The sequence below is a fragment of the Felis catus genome, chromosome C2 (genome assembly GCF_018350175.1).
Source record: "Felis catus isolate Fca126 chromosome C2, F.catus_Fca126_mat1.0, whole genome shotgun sequence".
NCBI lineage: Eukaryota > Metazoa > Chordata > Mammalia > Carnivora > Felidae > Felis > Felis catus.
Window position 1 is genome coordinate 301243 of NC_058376.1, and position 19050 is coordinate 320292.

At 44.3% G+C, this 19050-nt stretch overlaps 1 protein-coding gene across 11 annotated transcripts in view; it reads right to left on the reverse strand.

Moving 5' to 3' along the window:
- Positions 1-19050, reverse strand: part of DIP2A (disco interacting protein 2 homolog A) — a 118245-nt gene that overhangs the window by 92970 nt on the left and 6225 nt on the right. Inside the window, exon 2 of one of the 11 annotated variants that reach the window (XM_023238585.2) lies at positions 2217-2270. The exons of 8 other annotated variants lie outside the window; for them this stretch is intronic. Coding sequence is in view for 1 of the 3 variants with exons in the window: in XM_045036462.1 (XP_044892397.1) it covers positions 12796-12811 (16 nt within the window). In the remaining 2 variants the exon portion in view is untranslated. Of the gene's footprint in view, positions 1-2216; positions 2296-12795; positions 12863-19050 lie in introns of those variants that run through there. 2 more of the 11 variants (XM_023238584.2, XM_045036462.1) reach the window with 2 other exon arrangements.

The window sequence follows — 19050 nt, forward strand, 5'->3', positions numbered from 1 at the left end:
GAATTTCTCTTTTGACCTGTGTTATTTAGAAGTATGTTGTTTAATCTCTACACTTTTTTTAAAAAGTTTATTTATTTTGAGAGAGACAGAGACAGTGTGAGGGAAGAGGCAGAGAGAGAGGGAGAGACAGAATCCCAAGCAGGCTCTGCGCTGCCAGCACAGAGCCCAAGGTGGGGCTTGAACTCACAAAACCGTGAGATCATGAACTGAGCTGAAACCAAGAGTCAGACGCTTAACCGACTGAGTCACCCAGGTGCACATAATTTGAGTTCTCTTTGTTACTGATTTCTAATTTAATTCTGTTGTGGTTTGAGAGCAACACTGTATGATTTCTATTCTTTTAAATCTGTGAAGATGTGTTTTATGGCCCAGAATGTAGTCTACCTTGGTGAATGCTTCATGTGGGCTTGAAAAGAAACTGTATTCTGCTGTTGTTGGATGAAACAGTCTACAGATATCCATTATCCAGCAGATAGATGATATGGTTTGAATTCAAGTGTGTCTTTACTGATTTTGTTTGCTGGATCTGTCCTTTTCTGACGGAGGGGTGTTGAAGTCTCCAGCTATGATAGTGGATTCATCTATTTTTCTTTGCAATTCTATTCATTTTTTGCCTCACAGAGTTCGATGTCCATTGTGAGGTATATACACATGAAAAACTGTCATGTTTTTAATGGAGAAAACCATTAATGACCCCTTTATCATTATGTAATCCCTCTTTCCCTAATAACTTTCCTTGCCTTAAAGGTTCTGATAATACCTCAGCAGGTTAGGCTTTGGTTAACTGGTTTCCCCCTGAAGGCAGACTTTGTTGTGAACAAAGTGCTTAAGAGTATTTCAAACCGACCCTTCCCCACCCCCACCCCCGGCCCCCCAACGCTCCCCACTCCCTTCCCCTGCCAAAAGCCTGAAGGGATTTTTCTCCCATATTTACTGTGGGAAACTGGTCAAGCTCCTGGTGGTAAATTTTGCAATGTTGTGTGGACTCCCTTATGAATGAGTCTCCCTGGAGATTTTAACTCTCAGAGTTGTCCAACCAGGCTTCCAGCACTAGTTCCCATGATGGCTTCTGATCACTGAGGCTCTGCTCTGGGGAGATGACGACCTGTATTCACCTGTCTCTCCAATCTTGGAAGCTGTGGTTCGCCTGTATCTTCCCCTTTCTTACAGATCCAAGAAAAGCTGCAGATCTTTCAATCTGTTCAGCTTTTTACTTGTCAAGATTGAATGGCAACTTTCAAGCTTCTTACATATGAAGAAACCAGAGGGTTTTTAACTTATGAATTCAATTTGTTATAGGACTATTCAGGTTATTTGTCTCTTTGGATAAGTTTTGGTCAGTAGTCTGTGATTTTCAGGAAATTGTACACTTCATCTAAGTTGTTGAATGTGTGTAGGGCTGTTAATAGGATTCCTTTATTATCCTTTTAATGTATGTGGGATCTATGGTAATATCCTCCCCTTTCATTCTTGATACAGGTAATTTGTGTCTTGTCTATTCTTGGGGGTTTATCAATTTTATCATCTTTTTAAAGAACTGGTTTTTTGGTTTCATTGATTTTTCTCTATTGTTTTTCTGTTTTCAATTTCATTGATTTCTGCTCTTATCGTTTTCCTTCTATTAGGGAAATTCAAACTAAAACCATGATGAGATACCACGCTACACCTATTAGAATGGCTAAAATAAAAAATACTAATGGAATCAAGTGCTGACAAGGATGTGGAACAATAGAACTATTATATATGGCTGGTAGGTATGTAAATGGTACAGCCACTCTGGAGAACAGTTTGGAAGTTTTTTATAAAGTTAAACATATACTCAACATAGGACCCAGCAATTCTACTCTTAGCTATCTACCCTCGAGAAATAAAAACACTTATGTTCATGCAAAAACCTGTATACACGTTTACAGCAACTTTATTCATAATCACCCCAAACTGGAAACAGCCCAATTGTCAAATGAACGGATAAAAAGACCACGGTATAACCATAGCAAGTAATATTACTCTGTAATAAAAAGGAACAGACTGTTGACATATACAAAAATGTAGATGAATCTCAAAAATATGCTAAGTGAAATAAGCCAGTCTCAAAAGGTTACACACTGTATGACATTCTTCAACAGACAAAACCCACAGGGATGAAGAGCAGACTAGTGGTTACTAGGCATTAAGGGTGGGAAGGGGTGACTGAATAGGGATAGCATGAGGCATACCTGGGGGTGATGGAGCTGTTCTGTATCCTGATTATCATGGTGGTTGACATGAATCTGTAGGGTGTGAAGATTCACAGAGCTGTACATGAAAAGAAAAAAATCTACTCGACTGTATGCTAATTAAAAATAAAAAAACAAACAAATACATGTGTACCATAGGAGGGGCTACAGGGACGGAAGGGATGGCGAGACAGGCAAGGGGTGCCCCCACTAGAACCTTCCTCAGGTACCTACCTGTGAGGTAGGCAAAAGAGAAGTCACCAGTTACAAATCAGAGCCCCAAAGCCTGAGAGGAACATCTGACATAAAAAAGTGCTTCAGGCAGGCAGCAGCTGGGTAATCGATACAGACCAAGTGTGACCAAGGAAGGAGCAGCCATTCAGGGCAGGGCACGATAGGCAGGAGCCTCAGAGCCCAGGCAGAATCCAATCTGGCCCAAACGGCCCTTCAGTGAACTTGACCACTTCAAGTTCAGCGTCAACCAGAGATCAGATGCTTACCAGAGACCTTGGACCCAAGTGAGCTAGACAGTGTTCATTCCTTTAGAAAGGGTATTGGCCCCTACTGTGTCCCCAAAGAAGGGGTCCAAGAGTCTACTGCGGCCCAGTCCAGGCCATACATGCCTACTCAAGCTCCCAAGGCAGGGATATCTGTGCTATCACAGCTGTGCATGTTCACAACTGCTGCTGGACTGGACACGACCTGCTGGAAGTGACCAAAGGGAAGAAGGCAAAGAAGCAACAAAAAGAGGGATGGTAGGCACACAGGACTCCACACCTGATCACTGTAGAACTTCCAGACAGACCTCTACAGGGAAAACCAGGCAGGCCAGAGCCTGTGACCCAGGAAAAGAGGTAGAGAAAATCTGTTAGAAAACCTAAAGATTAATATTTTGTTTGTTGGTACCACGTGTTGGTTAATAGTGGTTCCTGAACTCAATATAAGCAGGTGGGAATTTCACTCTGCAAGTCTTAAAAGTTTCCTAAACAATAGTCTTAAATACACAGATCTAGTGCACAACAGCAGAACCTGACTGCAGAGTTTAAATTATTTATGGTCAACGTTGAAGAGCATTCATTAAATATGTTTCCATAGTAGGGATGGAGTGTCTATTCTCTCGTATGTGATTAAAAACAAGCGTTCCAGGTGTTGTTTAATAAATATTATTTTCTTTTCTCTCTGTAAAGTTTTTAATAAACTACAGAAAATAAGTTGATTAAACTCAAAATATATATATATCATTTTACATTTATATACACACACACACAGACACACACGAATTCTATTTAATGGCAGTGGCAGACGGGGGCTCAAACCAACTTTCCCAATGAAAACAACAAGAAAGACTGAATTAAAAAATGTTTTTAAAAACTGTTGGAAGATACCAAAGCACTAACAAAGAAGTGAAGAACTGGAGGCCAACTTTTCCCCTGGAGGGGTCTGACAATTTAAAAAGTAGCAACCAAGTGGCTAAGCTAAGCAGAGCTTTGACAGACTCACGGAACTGAGCACTCGCCAAGGAGGAGGAGGCCCACAAACACTCTCGGTCATTTGAGATTTGGAGAGACCACACTCTTGGGTATGAACTGGAAATAAGAGTAGCCTTCACAGGGTCAAGAGCTAGTTTCAAATCATTCTCTCCATATCTGGATTAACGTGATCTTGGACTGTACGCACCCCATCCCATTCACGTGCAAGAAGCAAAAGTAAACCCTTTATGCAGAAACACAGAAACATCTAGAGTCACAAATCATTGCTACGCCTACAGTGTCTCTGGCCTATAGACAACAGGAAGCTGTGACTATAAGCCATGAAAACCAATAGATAATAGGAAGATACAGACAAGAAAGCCACATAATGGAGTTTTAAAACAACCATAATCAACATGTTCAAGGAATTAAAAAGCAAGATTGTGTTTAAAAAAAAAAAAAAGGTGTGGGGGGGGGGGCGGTGTGCCTGGGTGGCTTAGTTGGTTAAGCATCCGACTTTGGCTCAGGTCATGATCTCACGGCTTGTGAGTTCGAGCCCCACGTTGGGCTCTGTGCTGACAGCTTAGAGCCCGGAACCTGCTTCCGATTCTGTGTCTCCCTCTCTCTCTGCCCTTTCCCCGCTCACTCTGTTTCTCTCTCTCTCTCAAAAATAAATAAATATTTTAAAAAAAATTTTTTTAAGTTAATTCTATGCCTGAAAAATACTGTATCCCAAATCCAGGAATAAATTTCACAAAAGATACATAAGACTACTAAACAGAAACTAAAAGCACTGTTGAGGTAAAGTTTAAAAGACCTAAAGAAATGAAGGGATATAGCACATCTGTGAATCTGAACACTCAATACTGTAAAGATATCATTTCTGTCCAAATAGATCCTTAGAGTCTGAGTAATTATAATTAAAACTCTTGCAGGGTGTGTGTGTGTGTGTGTGTGTGTGTGTGTGTGTGTGTGTGTGTGTGTGTGTAGAAATAGACAGGCTGATGCTAAAACGTACATGGAAAATGCAAAGGGCCAAGATCAGCAAATCAAACTTGAAAACTAAAAGAGGCAGACTTTCCCAGACACGGAGCCTCACCGTTACGCTACAGTACAGAGAGGCAGGAAGGCTAAAATGAACAAGGAGAGCAACGGAGCACCAATCAGTGGAAAGCAGTGGGGAAAAGATGGCCTTTTCCATAAATGTGCTGGGTCAACTGAATATCCACACGAAACAGAAATGAAATGACTCTTTTCTCACAAAACTCAACGCCAGATAGATTATGCATTTAAATGTGAAAGATCAATAAAGCTCTTAAAAATAATATAAAAAAATATCTTCATGACCATGAGGTAGGGAAAGAACTCTTAAATATGACACAAAGATTACTAACCATAAAGGAAAAAAACAAAAATGACCTGCAATGCAATTCACAAAGAGGTAATAAGGAACAAATAGTAAAAGAAAATATTCTCTCCCCTAAGTATATTGCAGACCTTGAGGTGAGTGGATTCATTACTGAAGCCGCTATAACAAATTACCACAAACTTGGTGGTGGCTTAAAATAAGAAAAATTCACTCACTCACAGTTCTGGAGGTCAGAAGTCCAAAATCAGTTTCACTGAGCCCAAATGAAGGTGACAAAGGAGCCACACTACCTCTTTTTTTTTTTTTTTTTTTTAAAACTGCTTTTTTTTTTTTTCCAACGTTTCTTTATTTTTGGGACAGAGAGAGACAGAGCATGAATGGGGGAGGGGCAGAGAGAGAGGGAGACACAGAATCGGAAACAGACTCCAGGCTCTGAGCCATCAGCCCAGAGCCCGACGCGGGGCTCGAACTCACGGAGTGCGAGATCGTGACCTGGCTGAAGTCGGACGCTTAACCGACTGCGCCACCCAGGCGCCCCCACACTACCTCTTAAGACTCCGGGAGAGAAGTCTCCCAGCTTAAGACTTAAGACTCTTCCAGCTTGAATGCCAGCATGCCCTGAGTTGGGGCCACATCACTCCAGTCTCTGCCTTGAAGCCCATCCGCCTCTCCTCCTCTGTGTGCATCCAATCCCCCTCTGCCTCTCTCTTCTAAAGACACTTTTGAGGGGCGCCTGGGTGGCTTAGTCAGTTGGGCATCTGACTTCGGCCCAGGTCATGATCTTGCGGTTTGTGAGTTTGAGCCCCACGTTGGGCGCTGCGCTGACAGCTCAGAGCCTGGAGCCTGCTTCGGATTCTGTCTCCCGTCTCTCTCTGCCCCTCCCCCACTCTCACTGCCTCTCTCTCTCTCTCTCTCTCTCTCTCTCTCTCTCTCTCTCTCTCTGTCTCAAAAATAAAAACATAAAAAAAAATTTTTTTCAAAAGACACTTTTGATGGTATGTCATTTCCATCCAAAAAAATCCAGGTAACTCATCTCAAGATCAAGTTAGTCATATCTGCAAATACTCTTTTTCCAAATATAGTAATGTTCACAGGTTCCAACTATTAGGACATGATGGGGTGGGGGGGTACCACCAATAAATGCATTACAATGTGTGACCAATAAAAAATACACACGAATCTTTAAAACTGCTATGCCCTTCGGAAGAGGAACACGTGTACTCCTTGAGCCACTTTGGGAAGAGCAAACATCTCCAGGTCCACAATGCCAGATCTACCCTAACAAAGCGGCCACACAGAGAAACTGTACGACTGTGGTCTAGCAGGAGCACATCGACCCACGGAATACGACAGAAGCTATGGCCAGAACAGGCTGATAGTCGGATGCAGAGCAAGCCTGCCTTGATCCCCCTGGACCCACTTACTCCAGCACTGAGTCCACTTCGACCCCTATACCGTCTGCCAACTGCCACCCTCTGGGCCTGGCCAGGTCTGAAGGCACTCTCCATTGCCCTCTTTTCCCGAGCTCTTCCCCATGCTGCCTTGCATCTGAGCTCCTAGACGGAGGCCTTGACGCCTCCCCCGGGGACCCTTCTCCACGTGGACTATGGGGCAGTGCCAGTGCCAATGTGCAGACAGTTCATCCTCCATTTCTTTCAAAAAACACACTCAGGACTGCATGGTGGATATACGTCACTAAACATATGTCACAACCTACAGGGTCTACAACACCAGAAGGAAACTCGGGGAGCCTGGGTGATGACGTGTCGGTGCACATTCAATGACAGAACAATTGTACACTCTGTGGGGTGGTCAAAATGGGGGAGGCTGTGCACTGTGTGGAGGACAAGCAGCGTATGGGCACTCTGCACTTGCCACTCAGTTTCGCTGTGAATTGCTCTAAAAATAGTTTACTAATTTAAAAAACATATACTCGGGGAAAAAATTGATACACCATGGTATAATCATATAAAACAACGCCAGAAAGCAGTTAGTTAGAATGAGTCAGTTACCTGTATTAACATAATCATTGCCATAATTCTAAAAACATAGTGTTGAGATTAAAAGCAAGTTTCAGAAGGACTCATATAGATCATTTAAAACATGCAAAATAGCACCATAGATTGCTCAAGGATATATGGAAATGCGGTAAAATAAAACACCAAGTGCAGGAGAGAAGCTAGCAGGAGGGGAATAGAATCAGCATGAGTGTGGCTTCCACACCCTCTTAATGGTTCTTTGTAAAAAATCTGAAGCTAATATGACAAAAATCTTCATTTTTTGAAAAATCAAGCAGCAGGTACATGGGTGTGCATATCATGATTCTGTCAACTTTTCTGTATGTTTGAAATATTCAAAATTAGAAAGAAAATTAAACAAGAAGTGGTCATCCACACTCAACAGTCTCTGACTCTTAAAAGACCTTCAGACTGGATTTTGCGGCTGGCCAAGTTGCTCTTCCCCAAGGTCAGAGTCGTCGCTCCATGCAAGTGTCTGCCATATACTCTCTCCAGTCCTCAATAGCTTATCTCATTTACGGGTGCCTGGGTGGCTCAGTCGGTTAAATGTCCAACTTGGGCCCAGGTCATGATCTCACCTTGAGTTTGAGCCCTGTATCCGGCTCCTGTGCTGACAGCTCAGAGCCTGGAGCCTGCTTCGGATTCTGTATCTCCCTTTCTCTCTGCCCCTCCCTGCCTCTCTCTCTTCTCTCTCTCTGTCTCTGTCTCTGTCTCTCTCTCAAAAATAAACATTAAAAAAATTTTTTTAATAAATAAATAATCTCATTTAGCTGAACATGCATCTAAGACAATCAAGTAAACAGCAACATCACAGAGAAGGATAAGATTCTTCCATAAAAATATGGCTCTTGCCTAACAAGTCTGTATTACATAAATGTGTAAATAGATAATAAACCTTTTAAAAACAGCAAGGCTGGCTCACCAAGCTTGCCCGGTGTAACACCTGACTCTTGACCTCAGAGTTGTGAGTTCAAGCCCCACATTGAGTGTAGAAATTACTTTTTTAAAAAAAAATGACATAATAGGGGCGCCTGGGTGGCTCAGTCGGTTGAGCATCTGACTTCAGCTCAGGTCATGATCTTGTGGTTCGTGAGTTTGAGCCCCACATCGGGCTCTGTGCTGACAGCTCAGGGCCTGGAGACTGCTTTGGATTCTCTGTCTTCCTCTCTCTGCCCCTTCCCTGCTCATGCTCTGTCTCTGTCTCTCAAAAATGAATCAACGTTAAAAAAAAAAATTTTTTTTAATGACATAATAAAAGATTTGCTCGGACTGCTGTCTTAAAAAAATTAAGAATACAAAAATAAACATAGCAGACATTTAATGCAAGAATGCTTTTAAACATTACTAGGTGAGGGGCGCCTGGGTGGCGCAGTCGGTTAAGCGTCCGACTTCAGCCAGGTCACGATCTCGCGGTCCGTGAGTTCGAGCCCCGCGTCAGGCTCTGGGCTGATGGCTCAGAGCCTGGAGCCTGTTTCCGATTCTGTGTCTCCCTCTCTCTCTGCCCCTCCCCCGTTCATGCTCTATCTCTCTCTGTCCCAAAAATAAATAAACGTTGAAAAAAAAATTTAAAAAAAAATAAATAAATAAACATTACTAGGTGAGATACAGTCACACTATGATGTGATACTTGTTGGACACTCACGATCAGAACTTGGAATGCTGCTCCTGCAGCTGGAAGGGGAAGTTATACATCGTCCACTCTGGCATCTCCTAACTTTTCAGCTGCACACCTTCTCCTCAGGTGAGCTCTCCCGAGGAGTCTAAGTGGAGAGTCTGCTCTGGCTGAGGCTGGGTTTGGGGTGGGGGGTGGTGCCTGCCTTCCAGGCGCACCCCTCTACCCCCATATAGCTGGCCGCCCTCCTAAGGGGATGGCAGATTCGGGAACACTCCTGAAAACTCTCTACACCATCCTCTCTACACCACCATCTTCCATGACTGTCCCTCCCCGGCTCAGTTCAAAGGACACACTGTCCATCTGTTACTACTCTGCCTCATTCCTATCTTCCCTACCCAGATGGTGCTTGCCGTTCTGATCCACCTTTCTGACTTTCCAGAATCTAGACTGCTGTCCACTTCTTTTTAGTTTTTAAAATTTCTGCCATTTCAATGAGATTTGGGAGAGGAGAGTTAGCATTACCTCATCATGTTCATGAGTACCAACCCAGCACAACTCCATTCCCACAAATGCTTCCCATGTGGAAACCCTCTCCTGCCTCTGCCCATACTCTCGTCCCTCCTGCTCCTGCTGTGGCACCTTCTTCAGTCTCCCCTGTGGCCTCCTGTCTCTGCCTTTCCTTTATGGGTTTGGGTTCCCCAGGGTTTTGTCCTAGGGCCTCTCTGCATGACTCAGTTCTCCCTACGGGGTCATCGTATTCACTTCAGTCGTGATTTACTGCCACTGACTTCCAAATTTCTACTTTTGGACAAGCCTTTCTAGAAAGTACCAGTCCCGCACATCCAAATGCCCCCTGGTCACCCCACACTCCACAGGTATGAAATGGACATGTTCTCTCCGAGTTCTGTTCTTTGTGAACAGTTCCATCATTTCTCAGTCACCCATTTGGGAAACTCAGGAGTCTCCCTAGACTCCCCTCTGATGTCCCCTTGTTTACACCGAAACCTGTGGATTCTACCTCAGACCATCGTCTCCATTCCACAGCCCATCATCTCTTGCCCCAGATCACTACAACGTGCTCTTTAAGTGTTCTGCTCCCAATTTTGTGCTCCACCAACCCACTCTCTCCATGCTGCCAGAAAACATTCTCAATCACCAAGTGAGAAAGGGAGGAGAGACAGAAAGACAGAGACAGAGAAAGGTCACACAGGAATATTTCAATTGCTGCTTAATGCCTTAAAAAAAAAAAAAAAAAAAAAAACTACCGACTCTATCATTTGTTAAGGAAGACCCACTTAAAATAAAGCACCTGAGAATAGCCATCCCCTTAGCCCTTTTATAAAAACGGAAAATTGGCCATCTGATTTTAAGATTTCACGGGTTCCTGAAAGCACACATGTATCATATTTCAATATTTCCCATTTTCTCCCCATTGTCAAGTACAGGGGTAGAAAGCTGTTTACTTCTTTTCAACAGAATGTCTTCGCAGAGCATACACTTTGCTGTGCTGTCAGATACAGCAGCCAGCAGGCACTGGGGCTGTGAAAGCTGCTGCTGTTGCAGCGCTACTTACTAAAACCTCTGTCCACACTGAAGTGCACTGCCACCATGTTCAGATAGTGCTTCTCTGAACCTGAGGATTCTAATCTATCCCAGCGGCCGGTTTGTCTATCCCCACATAACTCAATACTCCATGTTTATTTATGCATTGCCACAGTGTTTAAGTTTAGTTTGTTTGTTTGTTTGTTTGTTTGTTTGTTTATTTATTTATTTATTTATTTATTTATTTATTTTATTGAGAGAGAGAGAGAGAGAACAGGAGAGGAGCAGACAGAGAAGGAGAGAGAGAGAATCCCAAGCTTGACCTCACGGGCCATGAGATCATGATGTGAGCTGAAATCTACAGTTGGTCGTTCAACTGCTCAACCAACTGAGCCACCCAGGAGCCTCTATTGTCACAGTTTTAAAATTACTCTTGGTTATCTCGTAGGGAATGAGCCTGACCTTTGTTCTTTTCTTCCCACTTGAAAAATGTCTCAACTCTTCTGGGAAGTTTACTCTTTTATAAACTCTAGGGTCAGACAATATATAGACAAATTCAGGGATGATAAGCACACCTACACTACTGAGGGTCCTTCCCTACCCCAAAACATGGTATGATACTTTCCACTCTCCTACTTCTGGTCTGCTAAAAGTCCTCAGTAATATGCTGTGAATTTCCAAATGACAGCTGACACATCTCTTGTTGGACATTCCTGGGCACCAGATTATTTTGTGGCTATTGTGAAAGGGTGGGTTTTTTTCAGCTGATTCCTTCAAACCAGTTACTTGTGGTGTGAAAACACGTTACTGATTCCCTGGGGTGGAAGTGCACCCAGCACTTTGGTAGCCTTGTTAATTCTGACGCTTCACCAATTCTCTGGGACTGTTTTGTGTAAGTAAACTTACAGTTTACAAATAGTTTTGTCTCCTCCTTACCAATCATAATATCAATAGATGTTAGATAACTAGATCTTTATTGTCTTCCTAATTTTATGGGAGTATTTTAAAAATTTTAAGCTTAAAATTTTTCTTTGAGGGAGAGAGAGTGCATACGAGGGTGGGGAGGGGACAAGAGCTAGGGAGACAGAGGATCCAAAGCAGGCTGTATGCTGACAGCAGACAGCCCGATGCAGGGCTCAAACCCACAGACCTTGACATCATGACCTGAGCCAACAATCACAAGGTCTGGGGGTTTGAGCCCCACATCGGGCTCTGTGCTGACAGCTCAGAGCCTGGAGTCTGCTCTGGATTCTATGTCTCCCTCTCTCTCGGCCCTTCCCCCACTTGCGCGCTCTCTCTCTCTCTCAAAAATAAACATTAAAAAATTTTTTAATTTAAATTTTAATGAATTAAAAGTATATTAAATTGACTTTTCAGTTTCCCAGTCCCACGTATGACTAGTGGCTACCACAGTGGTAATGGCTACAGTGGCTGCAGCACTAAACCTTTCCAACACCACAGAAAATTCTAGAGCTGACAGGTACCTGTCTCAGTCCTACTCACCTCACACATCCACAACACCCACCCGGCTGCAGGAAGCATTTGAGTTTCTTTCAACACTGGTCAAGACTCCAGAGGGCCCAGTCCAGGTTCCTTACCAGGATGCATAAATCCTCCTATAAGCCAAACCCCTGCCTTTCCCAACCTGCTCTCTCTACCCATCTGCCTGGGGAGCATAGTCTGGAAATACTCTAGCCCACCTCAGCTTTGGCTCATCTTCCTTTGTCTAGCATGTTCTTCCCTGTCCTCCTACTACACCCTCTGCACACATGCTTTCAAAATAAAAAACTGCAGGGGCACCTGGGTGGCTCAGTAGGTTGAGCATCCAACTGTTGGCTTCGGCTCAGGTCATGATCCCAGCGTCGCCCAGTGTGGACAGCTACCCCCAAATGAGTCCCATACCCATTTCACAATACTGCCACTGTTTATGTGTCTTTCCACCCTCACTAGGTCATGAGCATCTTGGCACTCAGTCTATTGAGTACTGTTGAATGACACGATGACACACAGAGTCAGCTTGGTGGCCAGAACGAAATAGCACAGCCAGGTGGCTTAATCAACAAGAAGTTATTTTAGCATCGTTCTTAAGGCTAGAAGTCTGAGCTCAGGGAACCAGCAGGTTTGGTTCTTCCTGAGGCCTGTCTCCATAGCTTGCAGACAGCCACCTTCTCACCTGTCCTCATGTGGCTTTTTCTCTGTGTGCAAGTGCTCCTGGTATCCCCTCCTCTAGTAGGACCCCAGTCCTGCTGGACCAGGCCCACCCTATGACCTCATTTAACCTTAATCACCTCCTTAGAGGCCCTGTCTCCAGATACTGTCACAAGGGGGTGTTGGGCTTCAACAAAGGAATTTGGGCAGACACAATTCAGCCCATAAAACCAAGATTACTTACTAATAAGGCTAGAATATCTCATTCCTAAAACCTTTATCTCTAAAATATCCTAATTTTCGTGTTCCCTGAAAAGGGCTAATCCTTAGCCTCCATCCTCAGAGACAACCAAAGGAAGAAACAAAGCCCAGGAGTTACATAGGAACTTTCTACGATAGGCTTTTTGGAGTTACTTACCTGCTTCAACAAACATGAGTGTGTCCTTTCACATTTCAGATACTCAATTTAAAGGTCTTTTATCAAAGATCCTGGAGGAAAAGTTCTGAAATCTGAAAAGAAATAAAAGATCTTTCTCCGCTATTTCCAAAATGGTAATCTCAAGTCACAGTCAGTATAAACTGAAGGAACGGGATTCTATTCTTTCCTTAAAGCTGAATAACACAAAGCCAAAGTCTGAAAGGAAACCCCTACGTGATTATTGTCCCCCAGTGATTATCTGAGGTACTGCCTCAAAAATCCAGGAAGTCTTAAAAACAGAAGCCATTCATCTCCTGTGTGAAAAAGGAAGAGGGAATTTGGGTACATCACTCAAAATGATTATCAATAAATGACAGAGGCAACTATTTTTAGGTGTTGTGTCTTTTACTGATTACACAGGTTTTTCTTTGCTGTGTAGCATATAATTTCCTAGTCTTTTTAATAGACAAGGGCAATATCAGAAATGTTACATAATCTTTTCTACAAAGACTGACCCACAAAGATTATGTTATTCTTACTCAGAAGCAACTTCATTGCAAACAAAATGCTATAGCAAGAATTAGTTTTTATTATTATTATTATTATTATTATTATTATTATTACTTGAGAAAGAGAGAGAGAGCGTGAGCAGGGGAGAGGGGCAGTAAGAGAAAGAATCCCCAGCAGGCCCTATGCTCAGACAGAGCCCAATGTAGGGCTTGATACTAAGACCCTAGGATCGTGACCTGAGCCAAAATCAAGAGTCGAAAGCTCAACTGAGTCACTCAGATGCCTCTATTATTTTTTTTTTTTTTTTTTTTTTTTTTAGTAATCTGTACACCCAACATGGGGCTCAAACTCATTAAGATTAAGAGTAGCATGCTCGACTAACTGAACCGGCCAGGCATCCCGGCAAGAATTACTTTTAAAGGGTTTACTAGCAGGGGTGCCAGGGTGGCTCGGTCGACTGAGCGCCCAACTCTTGATCTAGGCTCAGGTCACGATACCATGGTTTGTGAGACTGAGCCCCACATCAGGCTTTCAGCTGACAGTGTGGAGCCTGCTTGGGATTCTCCCTCTCCTCTCTCTGCCCCTCCCCTGCTCCTGCGCTCGCTCGCTCTCTCTCTCTCTCTCTCTCTCTCTCTGCCCCTTCCCCATTCACATGTGCGCCCTCTCTCCCTCCCTCTCTCATAATAAATAAACTTAAAAAAAAAAGATTTACTAGCAGAGCAGAATAAAGTAACTTAATCTTACTTTGTTCCTACCCTTTCTCCAGGTAGGTCATGGTACAGTAACCAAATACTTGGTATGAATTCGTTCTTACTTTATTATTACTTTTTTAACATTCATTTTTGAAAGACAGAAAGAGACAGAGTGCGAGTGGGGGAGGGGCAGAGAGAGAAGGAGACACAGAATCCAAAGCAGGCTCCAGACTCTGAGCCGTCAGCACAGAGCCCAACGCGGGGTGCAAACCCATGCACCGTGAGCTCATGACCTGAGCCGAAGTTGGACGCTCAACCGACTAAGCCACCCAGGCATCCCTGTTTTTATTTTAAATAAATGTTGCATATCACATCAGGCAAAACAACACATTAAAAGATGAAATAAAGATGTATTTTCAAAAATTACAACTATTTTCTTACTTTTTAACTAAAACAATGGACCGTTCAACCTAGACCCTGATGATGAGATGGGCACGGCAGCAACATGCTGGCTAACATTCACTGGGGACACACGACGTGAAATGTGGGTGCCAACTATGGGGCACGGTGTGACACTGCTCCCCAAGGCTCATATTTCCATGGGGACATTTCACCAGGCAGAGACTCTTCATTCGCACAGACCAGGGTCCCCACTCCAGTCTCTTTTCAAACTTCTAAGTCCTGGAGGCATATTTACCCCACTTTGTGAGACTAAAGGTCTAAAGAGAGAAGGAGCTAAATGACCAATAGCGGCTCCTCAGAAAGCACGACCCAGACCCCACATGCCCCATACCTCAGCAGAAGGCCTGCCCTGGGGAGCAAGGCCAGGTGGCCCTCCCCAAGGAGGCTGTCCTCGAGGCTGCCAACAAGTGCCTCGTGTGAGAAAGGCACAGGCAGCTGGCCAAGAAAGGGTCCCACTCCAGACCCAGCCAGCACTGAGCAGGATGGCAATGCCATTCTCTTCAAGGTCCTGGTGATGACTGAGCGGGGCAGACACTTGGGACAACATTCTCTGGAAGAACCTCCTTACAGTAAGTGCTCCAATGCTAGAGTCACGCGAGGGAGGTGGGTTTTCAGTACCACTGGTCAATCTTCAATAGAACCAGCTCTTGATTAGTAGTCAGGAATAGGTCAGGCACAAACGCCCATAGAACTCACAGGGAAGGGGCTCTAGCATCAGCATACCAAATTTGTGATCCTCTCAGTACCTGTCACATGAATGAAGCATTTAATGAACGTGTCCTGTCCGCAGTAGTGAATGCATTCCTCCAAGTCATCTTGAAACAGCGAAACAAGCCAACCAGCTGGCGTCACTGTTGTCACGGTGAGCGCATTCTAACCAGTTCTTCCTTGAATCAATGAACAAGTGCGTTTTCCCTCGAATCCAGTCACCCTTCTTTCTCTTCCTCATCTCGCCCCCGTGCGTTCGGGCAGCACCTCAAACCGAAGCCCAGTACTCACGTCTTGACTCCTTGCCGCCTTCCCCACCGGCGCCCGTCAGCCAATTCCTTCCATTTCTCCTTCGAGCCCAGTGGCTTCTCGCCCCACAACGGCTGCCATTTCTCAGGCAGCAGCGCCTGCCTCCTAAGTGATCTGAACCCAGCTCACTCTTGCCTCCCTGCAATCCATTCCTGACACCACAGCTGGTGAGTCTTCAAGGACATAAACCGTCAAAGCAGCAGAAGCTCCAGGGGCCACTCATCACACTTAAAGTAGAAACCAGTAGATCCCCAGGCTCGGCCTAGGCTCAGGGGGCCTAGGCTCAGGCGGCGTTTCAGGCCTATCTCCTTCAAGCCGCCCACCTTCTCATCGCCCAACTGGTTGGGATGCTCCCTCCCCAGTCACGTGGAGGCACCTGCCCAGAGGTGTTTTCTGACCACTGGTCTAAAACCACATCCCCAAGTCCCAGTTGTTGGCTTTCTTTACAGCAGAGCCTGGATTTATGTAGGTCAGTGGACGTGGATGACATGGCAGCGGCTCTGGTGCCAGGGACACAGAGGACAGCAAGGCAGGTTCGGCCCCAGCTCTCATGAAGTATCGTGAAGGACCACTAAACCAGAATCAGCCACAGGCAAGAGGGTCCTGAGAAGAGTGAACAATTCAATTCGATACACACTGACCAACAACTATGTGACAGGTACAGTCTCGGAGTGCAGACCATTGATAAGGGAGATAGACACGCAAACCAACACCACCAGATAAATCAGCCTTTCAACCTGGGTCTAGACCAGAGAGCCCCGATGGCAGTTTAGGGCCTCTGAGAAGCAGATGCTAAGACAGGATAGACATGCAAGAGACATGCAAGCGATTTACGTGGGAAGTGCAGGTGAAGGAGGGAGCCAGAGGAGGCCAGAAAGTTGTCTGACAAGATGCAGGTGATCCCTTGCAGAGGGGAGAGGAAAGGAAGGCAGAGTGGGTAGAAAAAGTCTTAGACTCCACACAGCTCTAAGAAAGTTTCAGGCCAGTGTGGAATCCTGGAGCCAAAGTCCCCAGCAGAAGCCTCAGGCTTCCAGGAAGGAGCCTGCTTTTGTATTCCTGCAATGGAAGTGGGGCTCAGCGTGAAGCTGGTGTGGACCCACAACCCAGAGGTGAGGCCACAGGTGGATACGGCCACTGTGGGGCTCAGAACAACCTACTAGATCACACCTGAGACTCGAGCCTCACATCAGCAGGGACTCCACTGGTAGTTTCTTCCTGGTAGTTTAGGCAAAAAAGACCAAATTCTGGTTCAATGGCTCCCTGAGGCACAGGTCTGTCCTGCTGACGGATGGCTTCACTGAATCTGAAAAACTATTGACAAAAAGCTAAGTATTCAGTCAACCACAGATGATTCTTGGTTTCAAATTGAAAATAGGAGGGGTGACTGGGTGGCTCAGTTAGTTAAGCATCAACCTCAGCTCAGGTCATGATCTCGAGGTCCCTGAGCTCGAGCCCTGCATCAGGCTCTGTGCTGACAGCTCAGAGCCTAGAGCCTGCTTCCGATTCTGTGTCTCCCTCTCTCTCTCTCTCTCTCTCTCTCTCTTAAAAATAAACATTAAAATAAAATAAAATAAAATAAAATAAAATAAAATAAAATAAAATAAAAAATAGGATGGTGCCTGGGTGGCGCAGTCAGTTGAGCATCTGACTCTTGGTTTTGGCTCAGGTCATGACCTCACAGCCATAAAACTGAGGCCCCATTGGGCTCCATGCTGGGTGTGGAGCCTGCTTAAGATTCTCTCTCTCTCTCTCTCTCTCTCTCTCTCTGTCTCTCTCTCTTTCTCTTTCTCTCTCTCCCTCCCCCTCTGCGCCTCCCCCACTCACACACACGTGTGTGCCCTCTCTCCAAAAAAAAAAAACAAAAACAAAAAAAAAACTGTGAAACAAAACAAAACAAAACTGAAAATGGGGTGCCTGATTGGCTTCATCAGTGGAGCATGCAACTCTTGATCTCAGGGTCATGAGCTCTAACTCTACATTGGGTATGGAGCCTACTTAAAATAAAAAATTGAAATAAAAAATTAAATAAAACTGAAAATAAATACCATGTGTAGTTTTTGCCCTTTTATTAATTAAATAATCATTCATTAAAACGCCTAAAATATGCTAGGTACTGAGGACATAAAGATGAACAGACCAAAACCTCCTCTTTTTTTTTTTTTTTAATTTTTTTAACATTTTATTTATTTTTGAGACAGTGAGAGACAGAGCATGAACAGGGGAGGGTCAGAGAGAGGGAGACACAGAATCCGAAACAGGCTCCAGGCTCTGAGCTGTCAGCACAGAGCCCGACGCGGGGCTCGAACTCACAGACTGCGAGATCATGACCTGAGCCGAAGTCGGCCGCTTAACCGACTGAGCCACCCAGGCGCCCCATCCAAAACCTCCTCTTGAAGTGTTCCCTATGACGTAGCAAAGAAAAACAAGCAAACAAATACAACAGTGTGATAAATCCTACGACAGGGACACAATGAGTGCTACGGGGACACAGAAGAGTAGGCACCTAACTGGAGAAGGGTGGGTGGTGTTTCTTAGAGGAAGGCAGAACTTCAAAGAGAAAGTGAAGTTTAAACTTAAGTCCTAAAACAAAGGCAGGAATTCAACAGTACAGAATAGTTGGCAATGAAATGTGCAAAGTTTTAGGATATTAAAACTGAAATCAGGGGCGCCTGGGTGGCTCAGTCGGTTAAGCGTCCAACTTCGGCCTCAGGTCATGATCTCACAGTCAGTGAGTTCGAGTCCCGCATCGGGCTCTGTGCTGACAGCTCAGAGCCTGGAGCCTGCTTCAGATTCTGTGTCTCCCTCGCTCTCTGCCCCTCCCCCACTCACGCTCTGTCTCTGTCTCTCAAAGATGAATAAATGTTAAAAAAAAAAATTTTTTTAACTGAAATCATAGTATTGATATTCTTTTAAAAATTTATAAATCAAAATTCTCTAAGAAGAAAATTTATACACGTATATATATTTTTAATGTTTATTTATTTTTGAGAGAGACAGAGAGACAGAAAGACAGAGTGCAAGCAGGGAAGGGGCAGAGAGAGAGGGAGACACACAATCCAAAGCAGGCTCCAGGCTCTAAGCTATCAGCACAGAGCCTGACACGGGGCTCGAACCCACAAGCCATAAATAAGACCATGACCTGAGCCGAAGTCGGACACCCAACCGACTGAGCCACCCAGGCGCCCCAAGAAAAAAAAATTGTAAACAGACAACTGTGCTAGAATGACTCACTACAAATAGAAAAAAATTCTAAAGGAAATATTCCTGAATCATACAAGCTATAATTTTCACAGGAAAAAATTTTTAAGTATTATTTTTAGAGATTTTCACACGTTTTATGAATTGAAAGATCTGATTGACTTTACATATACAACAAGAAATCCTTCTTACACCAGGAAAAAGCTAAAAAATATGTTACAAAAAGTATAAAGAAAAAGATAATGGCATCTGGTATTTCCTTAAAAACTCTGTTAGAGTTGCACGGACTGGCACTGCTCAAAGGTTTTAGGCTCAGGACCCCTTCACACTCTTAAAAATTACTGAGGACTCCGGAGAGTTTTTGTTTGTATGTGTT